The sequence below is a fragment of the Phascolarctos cinereus genome, unplaced genomic scaffold (assembly GCF_003287225.1).
Source record: "Phascolarctos cinereus isolate Bilbo 61053 unplaced genomic scaffold, phaCin_HiC Scaffold_7;HRSCAF=346, whole genome shotgun sequence".
Taxonomy (NCBI): domain Eukaryota; kingdom Metazoa; phylum Chordata; class Mammalia; order Diprotodontia; family Phascolarctidae; genus Phascolarctos; species Phascolarctos cinereus.
In genome coordinates this window covers 113,592,736-113,610,115 of record NW_027556180.1, presented here as the reverse complement: position 1 = coordinate 113,610,115, position 17,380 = coordinate 113,592,736, and the positions used below count along the sequence as shown (strand labels likewise).

Here is a 17,380-nt window from a genome sequence, read left to right as displayed (position 1 = left end):
GAAGTCAGCAAACATTTGTTGTGGAGTAGGTACTGAATCTTTGATTTCATTGCTATAGGGAACTCCTAGGTGAAGAAACTCCTCTATTGATGCAGATTGGCACCTTCTCTGCAACCTGTAGTCTTAGAAAGTTGACAGGTCAAGTAACTTGTTCATGATTGCACAGTCAGTATGTGTCAGAGCTAGGTCTTGGATTCAGGTCTTCCTACCTTTGAGGCCAATTGTATCCACAATTCTGTAGTGCCTCTCTAAATATTTATTGTTTGATAATACATGCATGAGTTGATGAGCATCTAATTGTGTCATGAACCTCCCTTAGCATTCCGATTAATCTTGTAGAACCCTTAAAATACTGTTTTTAAATGCATAAAATAAAATGCATAAGATTTCAAAGGAACTAATCATATTGAAATGCATATATATATATATATATATATATATATATATATATATATATATATATATATGCATATATATAAAATTATAGACCCCAGCTTAAGAACTCCCTGGTCTAATATAATACGGTGGGAAAAGGAACAAATATGAAAAAGATGAATGTCACTATGAAGATGGGCTATAATAGACCAATTCAATAAACAGTTGCGATCTGAATGGTCTTCCCAGGTGTCTATTGACAATTGAATGTTTCAACCTTGTCTAAAGTAATTATGACTACCATATAATACTTTAAAATTTGCAAAGAATTTTACAAACATTATGTCATTTGAATGTCAAAACTGCCCTATGAGATAGAAAACATAGGTATTAGTGTCTCCCTTTTAAAGTTAGGTAAACCAGATCTTTGAGAAGTTAAATGATTTCTTCATAGTTACATAGTGAAAATTAAAGACTGGATTTTAACAAAGATCTTTCTGTCTCTAAGCTGAGGAGGCTATGAAGTGACTTATTTAGAATCTTCAAGGAACAGCTAGGTGGTGCAGTGGAAAGAGCACCAGCCCTAGAGTCAGGAGTCCCTGAGTTCAAATCTGCTCAGACACATAACATTCACTACCGGTGTTACTCAAGGCAAGTCACTTAACCCCAATTGCCTCATAAAAAATGGGGGAAAAAATCTTCAATTATATCAAGAATCGTAATGATGAAAAAAAAAAGAATTGTAATGATGAGAGTGACATTTTCACTAAGGATAGAAAACGTGTTCTGAATGGTACCAGCATAGACTTAGATGAGACATAATAAATATGTCCTGGTGGATGTGAATTACTTAGGAATATTGATTAATTTACCTACCTGGATACTATTAAAGGATAGCATAAACAATCCTTTTTTTATTCTTAACACTAATAGAGGGGCGGCCCAAGTGACTTCTGAAATTCCCTTTAACATCTGTGAATCTATGGTTAAAGGAAGTATGGATATATAAAGTTACTACTCTTCTTATTGGTGAAAAATGTGTAATTTACTCAGGTTTTTAATTACAATACTGCATGGTATGGAATCTCCTTGTTACTCTTTGCATTATTGATTTTTTTTAACTTCAAAAATCATTATTAATTTAAAAAATCTGATTCATTATTCACAGATTTTGGCTGACCTTGAAAACCATGCTTTATTTAAAGATGACCTAGAATGTCAAAAACTGATTTTGGAAGCCATGAAGTACCATCTGTTGCCTGAAAGAAGAACTTTAATGCAAAGTCCAAGGACTAAACCAAGGAAATCTACTGTTGGAACCCTGTATGCTGTAGGAGGAATGGACAACAACAAAGGTATACAATTCCAAGGCTCCAAATTGGTCATATTTTGTGTCCTTTTAAGAAGTTATTTGCAATGTGATAATTTCTAAAATCTCAACCAACTATAAATACAATATCCCAGAAATATTTCCTCATTGTTTGGGGGTAAAAATTTTTGCAGAAACTACACTTTCCTTCTTCCTCTTCATCCTTTCCTGCTATTTTCATACACACACACACACACACACACACACACACACACACACTCCTACCCATTTTACCAATAAATAAGAAATTATTATAAATTTGTGTTGTTTATAGCCTTTTAAAAATATCTTATTTTAATTTAATTGAGGAAAGAATATGAAACACAGCATTTGTAATAAAAAAGGAGAAAACACACATATGCTTGTGTAGGTTGATTTTTGTGAATGCTATTTATAACATTGCTAAAGCTTAGGCTAAATCTAAGATGATAGAAACACTGCAATCTATTGAAATTCAACAGGTGAGGTAGTCCCACCTTTGAAAATATTAAAACTATGAAAAAGCAATTTCACCAAACTGCTGACCAATTATTACAAGACCTTCCTTCCCCACCTCCACTCCCAAGATGTAATAGAAGGATATGCTACATAGTAAGAAATGTCTTTTATCTCCCTTGACACCTGCTTTATCTTCAAATGTGCTTAGGTTTTCCCATATCTATACTTTCATTGTCAAACTTTTTGCAACGAGGATTGAGATAAATAATCATCCTTTGATAAGAGGCTTTTCCAGATGAGGAAGTGTCATCTATTAAAGCAGGTCAGCATCTCTGCAATTTAAAGCCTGTTATGCTTAAAGGTTAAGTGACTTACCTAGTGTGTCAGAAAGTATGTGTCAAAGATAAAACTTAAATCTAGGTCTTTCTGAATTCAAGGTTCAAATTTCAAATTCAAAATTGAAATTTATCTCTGTATCTTCTATGTCTTGCTTTCAATTAAAGAAGCATCTACTTATTATTTCTACTTCATCACCTTCTACTTACACCCTGGTGATTTGGTTTCTTCTCAACCGAAACTTCCCTGTCACAAGTTTCTAATGGCATTGTAATGTTCAATTGTAATTATCTCTTTCCCAAAAGTTCTCATTCTCTTTTACCTCTCTTTACCATTTTACTGTTGAGTGTGCCCTTATTCTTGAAACTGTTCTCTTTTGGCTTTCCCAACATTCTATTAACCTGATTCTCTTTTGTCCTTTCTGACTGCTCCTTCTATGTCTTTTTTTTTGTGCTGTCTCTTCATCCTCCTTTAGCCCCTACATATAACTATTCCCCAAAGAATACTGCCTCCTTTCTTTTTAGTCCTCCCTTATCATTCTCTTCCACTTTTATATCTTTAAAAAATGACTGTTCTCTGCTCTAGTTATTTTTCTTTCCTTAGTATAATTATTGAGGAATTCCCAAGGATAAATTTTTTATATTTTTTCTTAACTGCTTTTAATTTGATTTAGAAATGAACAGCAACAAAAAAAACACAATATTTAAAAGAAAAAGAAGAAAAGCTATTTATATGCTATTGTACCCCAAATCCCTATAACCAGCCCCAAATCTTCTCCTGAACTACAGACCTTCATTTCTAAATACCTCCTGGAAACTTTTGTCTATATGTTCCATTGGTCTCTCAAATAACATTTCCAATACCAAACTTCTCAAACTGCTTCTTTTCCTATATTCCTTGTCTCTGTTAAAGGTATTCACATTTTCCCAGTCACTATTTTTAAGTCATTCACATCTCTCTTCCTTCCCTTTGATATCCAATCAGTTGTGCTGATTTTAGCTGTGATGTATCTCTTGGATTTGCCCCTTTTCTTTTCATTCTTACTGTCAGAACACAGATTACCCAACTTAATTGGGCTTTGTACCTCCAGCCTTCTCCCAGTATAAAATATTGCCATGGTAATCCTCCCAAAATTTGCCTTGGATTGCATTAATCTTATCTTCAAAAACCTTTGATTGTACTTTATTGCTTATGGAATAAAGTCTGAGCTATTTCACATGGTATTTAAATTTCATTGGTCTCTAGCTTTAATCTATTTTTCAGCTGTATCAACTGCTAGTGCCCTTGATATGCTTTCTGCTCCAGTCCAGGGGGTTGTATGGAGTTGCTCTTTATGCATAATCGTCTTTTGAACAAAATGCATAAATAAATCTGAGTACTGACTTATCTACATTAGTGGGGTGCCAATCTCACATAAAATCATAATAGCTATTTTTAAATATTATTTAAGGTCAGTAAAATTTTTATATTTACATATATATATGTATAATGTGTGTATGTATGTATGTGTTTATGTACACACATACTCATACACATATTCATTACTTCATTTACTTCTAAAATGGTCCAATGAGGTAGGTACTATAAGTATTATTCTTTTTCTTCCATTTACATGAAGAACATGAATTTTAGAGTGATTAGTGACTTATGGTTGTCTGGCTAGTAGAGCCAGAATTTGAAACAGTCTTTTTTTCACTTTAGGCTCAGGTGCCTTTCCATTATATCACATTGCTGCATTGATGTTTAGAGGTGAAGAGAACTCAGATGTAATTCTCTAATATTCTCTTACCCCACCCATTTTCCAAAGCAGAGTCCCCATTGTACTGAGCCTTCACTCTTCATTCATTACCTCTATTTGATAAACCTCCTCATTCCATCAGTACTTGCTGCTGGCATGTTTTCCATTCCTTTTTTTTTTCCCCTCCTGGCCAATGCTTCCATTATTCAAAATTAGAATTTTGCTGCCTTCAAACGTAACAGGCAATGTAAACTCACTGCCTAATATGTTAATAGACAAAGGGAATAAAAGATTCTCAGGGTTCACTCTTCAGAAGGCCCTAAGTGCATTATAACCAAGGGTTTCTAGAGAGTATAATGATTTGTAGGTGGCATTTCTATTGTATAATACTGACTTATATGAATTTAAATAAAATAATCAAAATGTATGAACAAATACAGATTAGATGAGTTTGATGGAAAAAGGTTTCAATTTAATAGCTATAGAAAGATACACACATGCATGTATGCATTTACCTATGTACATATATGGCACAACACAAATTAGATTAGGTCACAGGTAACAAGCGCATAAATACAAATTGTATTTGAATCCAATAAGTTTTATTTTATGAACATTACCAAGTTAAATATCTCCATTTTTAAATCCACGCGACATGATTTTGAATCCTGTAAGTCTGTTCCACTTCTCTGGGAGCCCCTCTGCTAAACATTGATACCCAGAGTTGACTATAATGGTAGGTATAATCTGATCAAGGAAGACCACAAGAAAATTATGATGACTTCCTTGTTCTAAGTATTACATATATAGAGAGAAAAACAGAAATGGTTTGAGTTATTCAGAGTACAGTATAAAAGTTAAGGAATTGTTGTTCCCAGTTTTTTTTGGGGGGAAGTTTGTTGTTTTGGTTTGGTTTTTTTAGTCAATTGAGGTTAAGTGACTTGCCCAAGGTCACACAGCTATTAAGTGTCAAGTGTTTGGTCTGAGGCTGAACTTGAACTCAGGTCCTCCTGACTTCAGGGCCAGCACTCTATCCACTGTTCTACCTAGCTGCCCCCTAGACTGTCGCCCAGTTTTACATAACAATGGCGAGGAAGTGAGTCTGGAGAGGAAGGGTGATGATTTTGCTCTTTTAACTTAGCTTTTGATCTTTCTTCATTTAATTTATATGCCGATCAAAGAGGGCCTTGATAGTGAACAGAACTTCAGAGACCAAGCCTACACACTGCTTCTGTAGGTTTTGTTTTATTTTATTTTGCAAAATTTCAGAAATAAGCCTTTTTAAGGGCACAGGATCCTCAATGGGGTTTAAACTGGATTTACAAGGAATTTTCTTTCTTTTTTCTTTTTTTTTTTTTAAGCTTTTGGGGTTAAGTGACTTGCCCAAGGTCACACAAATAGTAAGTGTCAAGTGTTTGGTCTGAGGCCACATTCAAACTCAGGTCCTCCTGACTTCAGGGATTGTGCTGTATCCACTGAGTCACTTAGCTGCCCCTACAAGTAATTTCCTAACCCAAAGTCATATAGGCAGTCAAAATCTTACTTTAAAAGGATTTATCTGACTTTTGTCTACTTGCCCTCTGTTTTAGTCACTCTATGCTCTCAGCCTTCCCTTGTCAAAAAGATGCTTTCTAGTAAATGAACCTTGGTATCTGGGATCCAAGATTTCCCCAAAGCCAATGAGCAGAATCTGGCAGCAAAGAAATTGTTTTTCTTCCATGTTATTGATAAAAATATCGAATAGGTGAAAGTGAAGAAACATCCTAGAGCCTGACACTAAAGGGTTTCTTCCAGATTGATCTTTCTTCATTAACAAAATAAAGTAACACATAGCCAGCAGAGAAATGTACAGCATAGATAATATACCCAGAAGAGAGCAGTAGAAAGACCCATTCAGATCAGAGAATATCAGCATCTGCATTTCAGAAGAACTAAAGTTTGTCTCATACATATTTATTCCTTGGTCACACCTGTCCTCTGCATGTATTTTCTGAACAAATTGGTTCCTGGAATGTAGCCTTTCATTCAAGTTCCTTGACATATGTATATCCTATATATGTGTCACTGCCTAACACAGAATAGGTGCTGAATAAATGCTTATTGAATTGAATTATTGAATTCATGTTCCCTGGTCACATATGTTTTCCGAGTGTGTCAATTACTACGTGTTTACTCTGAGTTTACAATCTCTCCCTATATCTGTTGGGGGTAGTAAACTATAGCATAGTATATAATAAGTATGTCATGTATAGCAAAGATCCCAAGTCTCTATTTGCTGTACCATTGGATTAAATTCTTTTGCTTTGAATTAAAGTACATTCGGGCTCATCAAAGTAACCAAATCAGTAAGTGGTCATAACCAGGATTTTGACTGGACATTTGACCCACAAAAGTGCCTTGGAGGTAGAAAGGTTTTTCTGAGGCCCATGTGTTTGTCAGTGCCACAGTAATTATATACTTCACTTAATGTACTTTGAGATCTAATTTATTTTTCTGGCAACCATATCATATTGCTGGCTTATCCTGTAGTTTTAGCTGACTAACCCCCTTAAGGTACTTTTTTAAAAATTATTCGCATAAATTTCCATCTAACTATATCACCCTAATCTTGATTTGTGTTTTTTTTTCTAACCTAAATGCCAGAGGTGATTTTTATTCTTATTAAGTTTAGTTTGGGGCTGTTGAAAGCTTTTTGAATTCCATATCTTTCATCTAGCTGATTTATAGACCCCTCTTCATCTAAGTTATTGATAAAAACAAAGCAAAACAAACAACAACAACAAAAAAAAACTTTGAGTAGAATGGAAATGAAGAAACATCCCTGGAGTTTGACACTTATTTTCTTTCCAGGTTCATCTTACATAATTAATCAAATAAGGTAACAAATATAATAGCCATTGATAGGAAGTATTTACATTGAAGGAAGGAATCACATACACAGTGATTTGTAAAATCCTTCATTATTTAGAGAAGCAGCCAATAAACTTTTAAATATAAATAAAAACTCACAGACATAGCATGTAATTTTTTCTTTTCTTTTTGAAATGCAAATCCATTCCAAGTTTGGAATCACCCATGTTATTCTTATGAGAACAATAAATACAGACTATTATCTATGATTTTAAATGGATGTGTATCACACACCTGAACACACGCACACACAAACTTCAAACCCCTGATAAATGTTTAACTTGCTCTCAAATTAGTAGTACAGCCCTTTGCTATGAGCCTAACATCCATTCTTACTACAAGGTTGTTGGAGGTTAATTTGAGCTGCCAAGGGAAGTGTTCTAATTTCCATTGACTTCTTAATGACTTCCCCAAAATTTGTGTCTGGGGGGACAAATATGTTTTCAATTAGTGGCACTCTATCTGGCTATCTTTATTTTATCCTCAGATAATTAGATATTATTTTTAAAATGTATACAGTAGCCTATAAAAAGAATACACATTATCACATGGTGAATTTTCCCTCAAAGTTAGTACTTGTCAGTAACTTTTTTTCTTTATAAAAACTGAATATGAAAATCCATAAGCTTATGTCAGGCATTTTGCCTTAAACTATTAATCAGCATTAGTACCCAGTAAAGATGCTATGGAAGAATGTGAGTATTTTAAATTTTTAGCTAGTTTGTTATTACCTATAGCCTAATATTAATTACGTACATTGAGTATTTTAATTATCTCTCTGAATATCCACTCATCTTGTCCTAATGCAGAATTAATTGATCCAGATCTGGAAATCTTTGAGTTAACATTTTGTCATTTTGTTTGGTACAATCAATCTGGCATAACTATAGATGAGAGGCTAGCTACTCTTGCAGATGTCAATCAACCCCTGTATTACTGTGACATTTTAACAGAAAGGTGTGGTAGCTGGAAATTACGCTTTAATCTGGAGCTGAGGACTTTGAAGCTTTCCCAGAGACCTAGAAGTATAAACATTTCATGCTTTGAAATCATTAAGGTATCATGCGAATGATTTTCCTTAAGCATTTTAAAGCTCAGCAACATTTCTGTTTTAAGAACTGGGTCTTTGACCTCATTTGTCTTACTTCAGAGCCATGCAGGCCAGAGTTCCACTTTCCCAGTTGCTCTTCCATTAATCATCCGTCTGCTTGCCTATGGTGTTTGAGATGTAAATGAATGTCAAGAATTTAATTCAGCATTATTCTTACAATTTATTTTAATAATATTCTCTAATCTATAGGTTTGTTGTTTAATTGTATGTTTATTTCAGGACTGTAATTTTATGAATCTATAGAATTTCCAGTGTGTAAACTCCATCCACAAAGCATATTACCAACTCTTCTGTAACTTTTGTCTTGGGCAGTTCTCTGGGTTACTGACAAGAATGTTGGTTGACCCGACAGTGGTCACCTAGCTAGTTTATATGTGATAGAGAAACGAACCTTAATTCTAATTCCGAGGTATGAGTATTTTCCACTACAACATGCTGTCTCTGATGAAAAGTCAGTAACAGTTGTGGAAATAATCAGAATTTGAAAGATAATTTTCTTTCTCCATCTTTGATATGAATACAGTTCTTAAAAGAAAAAAGAGGAAAAAATGAAAATTACTGAGTTTGGTAGTAGAAATTTGAATAGCATGAATTTCATAGTGTTTCAACTATAGTAAGTATAGTATATTGTATTATAATGTGCATAGCACTTTTTAATCACAAAATGCTTTCACAAATATATTATTTCAGTGTATCTTTTTCCCCCATAGGTTTTTAAGTATTTTATTTCTGACAACCGCTAGACATAGAGTGCCACAGCCTACTATCTGGTCATTGGGATTGTATAATATATTTTTCCTGAACACATTTAATATAATTTTAGCTTCTAATGTTTTGGGGAATAATCTAGGTGCAGTCATTTTCAGTTTAATAAAAATTACCCTAATTCTAGTTGTTGAGTTTTATGAATAAATGATTAGTAAAATAAATGAATTTTATGATTTTACCATAAAATTTGAGTTAGGATGGTAACAAGAAGGATGTAAAGAAAGAGCTAACTATAGGAAGTATTGCAGAAGAAGAACTGATAAGACTTTGTTGCCAGTTCCATGTGGAGGATAAGGGAAAGGGAGAAAGAAGTTTTGAAAACAAATAATTAGGAGCATGGTAGTGCCATTAGCAGAAAGAAGGAAGTCAAGGTTGTTGCAACCATTGAGATGCACTGAATATGTAGACTCAAACTACCAATGAACCATTCAGGTGAAAATGTCTGATAAGCAATTAGAATTTCATGTCTTGAGATTATGAGAAAACAGGAGAAGAAAGAAATTTGGGAGTTATCCCATAAACATGGTAGATGAATCCATGGACCTTAATGAGATTGCCAAGGGTGAGAATACATGTAGAAATAACAGAAAGTGACAAGAGAACTATCTTAGGGGTACACTGATACTTAAGGAGGATGTGAGGAAGAACAGCCATCAAGGAAGACAAAATCAAAGATTTGAAGCTGGAAAGAAATGTAAATATTATCTTTTCTATCACCACAATTTTATAGATGAGGAAACTAAGGTGCCCTGCTGGCCAAACAGCGTCACTAAAAAGACACATTTACCAACTGACAAAGTAGGCACCCAAACTTGAGTGGCCTGAGCCCAACTCTGTCTGTCCTTTCATGTCCCAATTTTCTTTGTTGGTGTATAGAATATGTTTTTTAAAAAAGTAAATTAATAGGACCATAAGCCAATATTTTATTTGCTACCCAGAACTATAACACTTTTCTTTACTCCTTAACTTCACCCTTTTCCTAAAGGAAAAAAGAATGAGGGACCATAGAGTTTGTATAAAAATCAGGAAAATGCAATTTCAGAGATGCCAAGGGAGAAGAAAGTGTCCAGTAGAGTTGTCAGCAATATTTCATGCTGAAAGAAGTCAAAGCAAGGAAGGACTAAAACCAATGAAATGAAATTGCCTTAGCTTATAAGTTTTTCTTTGATGCTCTCCTAGTTAATTTGCAACAGTACACCAACAGAAATATTTCTGAGAAACTGAAATCTGCAAATGACAAATCTCAGAAAAAAGTACATGTGGTCAAATATATATAATCCAGAAGCATAGTATAGCTATAAATATTTTCATTGAGCTAGATAAATAAAACCTTTCTAAATAAATTTATTTGCACTTTAAATTATCTCCACATAATTTGAGTGTCTTGCTGTAGTGATTTTTGTTGAGCTCTTCATGTGAGTAACATCTCTTTATATTAGAACTATTGTAGCAGTTGAAAGAATTGGACTTATATAATTTTATTACATTTTAAGGATAAATAACATGATAGCTTGCATTAGTGATTTTTAAATGAAGAAAGACAAGCAAATTACAATTATTTCATGTAAAACAATGACAACGCACAATCTATTAGTCATAGAATTTATTCTTGTGGCTAACTCTAAAGTCCCAAATATTCTTATCATCTATCAGTAGTTACACTTATTTCCTGTCACCTTAGAATTTTTTTTCTTCCACTGATTATTAAAACTAAGGCAAACATATAATTTCAGCTATATGAAAGAATAGCTCCCACTTTATCTAAGTCTATTTAGATGGTAATTTTTAGATTATTTAAATAAAATTTCTCTTAAAGAGAAATATTAAGTATTATCTATAATCAAATCATACATGTATGCTATGTGAATGACTGTAATTTTCAGTGTAGGGCATATAATGGCAACACTATGATTTCACCACCTATCCAAGCACAAAATATCAGTTATCTTTGACTCCTCACTTCTTTGCCTCATTCACAATCACAACATCCTATTTTCATACTATCTTGAGCTTCTTTTCCTACTGTCTCTCAGATCAATCTTCATTGATTCTTTATTCCCATTTCTACCACCCTAATTCATCCACCCTTCTCAGGTCACATCTAAACTCAGCTTCCCAACTGGGCTGTTATTTTCATATTTACAAAATTCAGGAGGATGCATGACACAGAGCTATTCCCTCTGCTTTTAGACTTTCACCATCACAAACCCTTTACATACTATTATACTGTTTGTAAAATAATTTTCTATGTTTAGCATGTCATTCCCCAGCTTAAAAACCATCCCTGTCAATCGAGGAAAAGTTCTAGCCCTGTTAACTCAACTTTTAAGGTCTTCTAGAGACATTGACTTCCTTTTCTGACATTATTATTATTATTACTATTATTATTGTTATTTTTAATTATTCAACATATCCTCCAAACCAGAAAAAAAAAAACTTGTTTAGAGTTAAAATGCCTTAGTAAACCCATTGGTCTCTTTCCTTTTTACCAGCCCATTTCCCTAACTTGAAATGCCTTTTTCCTCCTTCCCTACTTTGCTAATTCTGTCCCAAATTTAAGACTTAGTATACACCCTACATCTCCATTTCCTCAGTACTTCAGCTCACATCTTCTTCCTCCAAAAATGTAGAGCACTTGTCTAAGCTACTCATTTTTAACATTACTTAGACTGCTTTTGTTTCTTTACTTAACATCTTATATGGCTATGTATTTTTATAAGCTAAATTTTAAGCTTCTTGAGAGCAGGGACTACATGTTATACTGCTTTGTTTCCCCTGCAATACCTTATTCATGCTTAGTAAATAAATTATTAGGCAGTTAGGTGGCATAGTTGATAGAGTGCCACACTGGAAGTCAGGAATACTCATCATACTCAAGTCTGGCCTCACACATTTACTATCTGTATGACCCTGGGCAAGTTTCTTAACCCTGTTTGCCTCAGTTTCCTCATTTGCAAAATGAACTGGAGAAGGAAATGGCAAACCACTCTGTATCTTTGACAAGAAAACCCCAAACAGGGTCACAAAAAGTTGGAATGACTCAACAACAACAAAAATAAATTATTAATCAATAATGTTGAACACATTTATTTTTTAAGAACCAGTTTTACAGGCACTCTTTCTAATTCTTGTTATAGAGATATTGGGTTCTGTTTGAATTTTTCCTTCTTACCAGCTGAACATGGACTACAAATTAGGCAGTCAAAATAAAATTAGACAAACCTCCACTGTCTATTAATCATTGTGGGGAGCTAAAATATTATTTGGAGAATAAAATCCTCGTGCTTAATGTGTTTATATCATGTCCCAGTAGAAGATATCAAACCATGAACAAGTTAAAGAACACATAGCATTTGACCATCAAGTAGAAACTGATTTAATACAATCAGCATATCAACAAGGGGGTAGTCAAGATATGGAACTAATGTTTCAGTGTAATTATATGCTATTAGATTCAAAGATTTTTCCAATCTGTGGTTCTCTTTCACTCATGCTCACATGCTGCTTAAATAAAGCTAAAGAACATCACAAATTATTGACTGGGCTTATTATAATTTTGTGTTTCATAATATTAATAGAGCTGTCACCAAGGCAAGGCAACTGTTTTTCCTCTCCCTAACTGATTCCCTATCCCACTCACTACTATCCCACTTATGAGGTTTTTGTCAAACCTTTTCTCCCTCTTCAAATGGCCCTCCCCATACTTCCCCCTGACCATATTCTCTAAGATGAAAATTTTACTTTTTATTTCATTGGAAAAATTAGGGCCATTCACCAGCAGCTCCCACTTCTGTACTCCTCATTTCATATCCCCCAGATGCTTTCTGACACTGCATATCCTTCTTCACTTCTGTCTCACTTGAAGAGGTGTCCCTTCTTATCAACGCAAACTTTTCTGCATATATATAAATGATACCATTCCATTCTATCTTCTCTAACAAATTGCCCCGTCCGTATACTATTACCATTCTCACTTGGGTTTAATTTTTCCCTGTCTGCTGGCTGCTTGCATAAAGCCCACAAACATACCCATGTCTTCCCCATTCTAAAAAAAACAAGAAAGCCTCTTTTGATCTGATACTATCTATCACCTCATTTCTCCCCTTCCTTTTGTGGCTAAAAGACAATTTACTATTGATACCTCTATTTTCTATCTTCTCATTCTCCTCTTAACTCTCTATGGTCTGGTCTCTAACTTCATTAAGTTCAACCAAACCTGCCTTCTCCAGAGTTACCAATGATCTATTTATACCAAATCTTTTGGCCTTTTCGCAGTCCTCATTCATGTTAGCCTCTCTGTAGGCTGTTAGGATAGAAAAGAATAAATTCATAAACTTAAGCTTCTGGTTTCTTATTAGCTGCTAACATAGGCATTGGCATGACCATAAAATTTTTATATATTTATTTTCATATACTATTCATAAAATCAAAGGAATATTGCTTTGAATGGCTTATTCTTAAATAACAATACATCTGTCCCAAAAATCTCAAGCCCACTCTCTGACCAGTGTGCACTGTATCATTGGAAAGAATAAAAACACCTAGGACATACTTATGACGAGGCACACAAATAGGAATACATATGACCAGGGCATAAGTTTTGATTTCATTTTATTCATTTGCTATTTGGTTGATTTGATTTTCTACCTTCGTCTATTTAATCACGTTGGCTAAAGGCTCATCAATTTTATGCATATTTTCAAAGAAAAAACTTTTAGTTGAATTTTATCATTTCTATATTTTTGGAGGATTTCAGTTTATTTCTTTTTTTATAACTCAGCTTTTGTGCTTATTTGTCTTTTTGTTGGCTTTCTAATTTTAATGTATAATCAATTCTTTAATTTTCTCCTTTTTCATTCTGTTAATGTATGTTTTAGGAATGTAATTTTCCCCCTGTGGACTGCTTTAGCTGATACCCAGAAATTTTGGTATGTTGTTTCATCATTATTATTTTCTTTCACATAATTACTAATTATTTCAATGATTTTTTGACCACTTATTTGGAATTTCATTGTTAAGATTTCATTTATGTCTATGGTTTTTGATTGTTATACCTCAAATGATTGCTATATTTTATGTGTTATGGTCTTATAATTTTTGCCTTTTGACAATTATTTGCAATATCTCTGTGTCCTAATATCTGATGAGTTTTTCCAAAAGTTATATATGTTACCAATAAATATGTATATTTTTCATAGTCACCTTTAGAAGTTACTATATATATTTAGCTCTGGTATCTCAATTTGTTCAATTCTGTGTTTTCCCTTTTTAGATCTTACTGTTAACTTTCTCCAAAACTGAGTGAAGGACATTTAAATATCCTGCCACTATTGTCTTATCATCTATATCTTTTGGTTACTTCATTCCTTTTTCCTTTATGAATTTGGATGGTATGTAGGGGTGGGGAACCTGCAGCCTCAAGGCCACATGTATCCCTCTAGGTCCTCAAGCGTGGCCCTTTGACTGAATCCAAACTGAAGTTTGAGGACCTACAGAGCCATATGTTGCCTTGAGAGAATAGCTTTCCCACCCCTGTGCTAAGGCATTTAGAGCACATAATTTTAATATTTATATTGATTTGTTGTCCATGGTTCCTTTCTGCATAATGTAGTTTCCTCATTTATCTCTTTTTATGCTGTGCATGTTTGTTTTTGGCGGTTTTTTTTTTTATTTCTGATAGTGTGGTTGAATCTAATGTTGTTGTTTTTTAATTCACCTGATACATAGTAAATGTTGTTCCAGTTCCTCTATTTTATGTTATATGTCTTTGTTTATTTAGGTATATTTCTTATATGCAACAGATTATGTTTATTGATTTTTAATACAATCTGTTACCTTTTGTTGTACAAATTTTAATCCATTCACATTTAAATTTATGTTTATTTTTCCTCCATCTGCTTTCAATATTTTTCCAAATTAAGTATTTTTGCTCTGTATTCAAGTACTTTATCTTTTTAGTTATTTTAGATTAATATATTTTAATGCAATCCTATTTCTATCAGCTCCCTTTCACTTATCTTCAAGTTTCCCCCCACCACAGTTTGATATGTCTTTCCCTAACATTGGAGTTCTTTTTTAGCTTATTATTTTTTTCTTTCTTCCTGTCTCTCCACTATACCTTCTATTTGACTACTAATGTCACATTTTGCTAAAAGTACTTTATGTTTACTTTTAGTTTCCTCTGTTTTTCATTGCTATTGTCCTTGGTTCCTCTATTTGTTATGTTTCTTATATTTACAAAACAAATAATATGTTCAGATTTGGTTTTGTTTCTAGGAATGCTTTGAACACATCTTTTTTATTGAATATCTTTTACATTAATATTTAGGTTTGGGGTTGAAGAATTTGTCACCTGAGGCTGCATCTTGAGTTCCTTTGCTTTTTAAAACTTAAAGTTCCTCTTTCCCACCAGGTATTGCTGAATTTTCCTCTATCTTGGTTTACCTTGCTTCGTTTATTCATAGATGTCCTGACTTAACTCATCTAGAAGACATATTCCCTTGTTACTACCATCTTACCTGTTTATCTGTTTGTATTTAAGGTTTTAACTGAGTTTTATTTCTCCTGAGATCTTTGGTAATTTCAGTCTTTTTTCCCCTTCCTGCTCACTTTCTGACTCCTTTCCCTTTGGCGGGGGTTTTCCTTGGGGCAGGACCACAAAACTATCTCAGCCTCTCCCATGTTAGGAAAGTCACATTTCACTGGTCTCAGTCTTTGCCCCACATGATTTCTAGAGAGACAAATCTGGCTCCAGCTGAATGCTGGTCCATTTACTTAAGGCAAGTCTGGTATATAAATGCACATGCTGGTGACCATGTTTATATTGCCCATTTCCTTCATTAAATCTTCTCACTTTTATCTTTCATTCAGTGTCTCTTTATTCCCTACTAATTTCTTCATTTGAATTCTAATTTCTTCATTTACTTGGTCTTGTGATTTTCTTAGCATTGCCAGATCTTTGAATGTTTCATTTATCTATAAGCAGGGAGTTCTTAGGATATGTTATATCATTTTTTTTCATCCTTACTTCTGGCTTTTTACCTGATTCAGTTGTTCTAACATATTTTTAATGATATGGGTACTCTGCTTTGTTCATTTAAAAATTCATTTTGATTGGGTTTTTTTCTAATAATATTTTAGCTAGTTCTCATCTGTTTTTCATTTTTTTTTCTTCTTTGGTTATTTTGTTTATAGTGTGAAGAATCTGTGTCCCTTTGATCCTCTTTGATCAGTTATCTCTACTAAATCTTTATGAAAATGTTCTTTTTACCTATCAAGATTATTCTTGATAAGAAACAAAAGAAGAGAAAATATTTTTTTACTTCTTTTTTTTTAACTGGAGACCATATCTATAAGGCTGGACAATTGAATGAATATCTCTGTGATATCTCTGTGATATCTGTGTGTGTGTGTGTGTGTGTGTGTGTGTGTGTGTGTGTAGATATATATACACTTGCTGTGTTCATTTATTTTAAGAAAATAATTGACTTGGTAGGGTTCTTCTCAGAAAAGGTGTTTGCCATGTACATATCACACAAAGCTGTGACAAATGTGACTGTGGAAATAACCTTTTCCACTGGCCTGCTGAGTGCTGACTTCAAATGAAGTGTTAAATAGCACACATAAAAAATACCATGTTCTTTAGTGTAATGGAAAATTTCTGTAATATTCAAACAAAAGGATTTTCTGTTGATGAGTAGTTTTTCTAACTTCTTCTTTGTAACATTTCACTATTTCCACCCTATTCTAGAATGCTTAAAATGAAATTAATGACCATGTATGAGATAAGTTTGCCGTTTCCATATTACCCAGGGTATGACAGAAGTTTGGATGACAGCTTATTGAAACAGTACATCATTATAAATTTACCTATTAATATCAGTATATTAGAAACTCTCTACAGATGGAGAGATTCAGGCCCAGAATTAAATAAAAAGATGATATTGGATTGGACTAGATTGGATTTGATTGGATTTAAGGGACTACATAACTACTTCATCATCCCAACTTTTTTTCTGGCACCAGATTCCATCTTTTTAACAACAATATTAATTATCTCAGTGATGAAATATGACTGCAAATAATGGAACACCATTATCTCAGAAAATTAAAAATCCAAAATATCTCAGAGATCAATGCAAAGATACCTAATATATAAGCAATATAGTATTGTCATTGTGATGACAACAGGCTGATTTAGATAAAAGATGTGGTATAAAGAGTCCTAGACATGAAAGCAAAAGATCTTAGTTTGAATACCAAGTCTGCTACTCTATTTCTCATATGATTTAGGGTAAATCACCTAACCTCTCTGAGCCCTAACTTCCTCACCCTT

The 17,380-nt window shown here is 33.5% G+C and overlaps 1 protein-coding gene across 1 annotated transcript in view; it reads left to right on the top strand.

Annotated features, from left to right (window-relative positions):
- The window catches only part of KLHL1 (kelch like family member 1), a 535,364-nt gene that overhangs the window by 392,524 nt on the left and 125,460 nt on the right, over positions 1 to 17,380 (top strand). Inside the window, exon 6 of the mRNA XM_020992473.1 lies at positions 1,544 to 1,730. Coding sequence (XP_020848132.1) covers positions 1,544 to 1,730 — 187 coding nt within the window. The remainder of the gene's footprint in view (positions 1 to 1,543; positions 1,731 to 17,380) is intronic.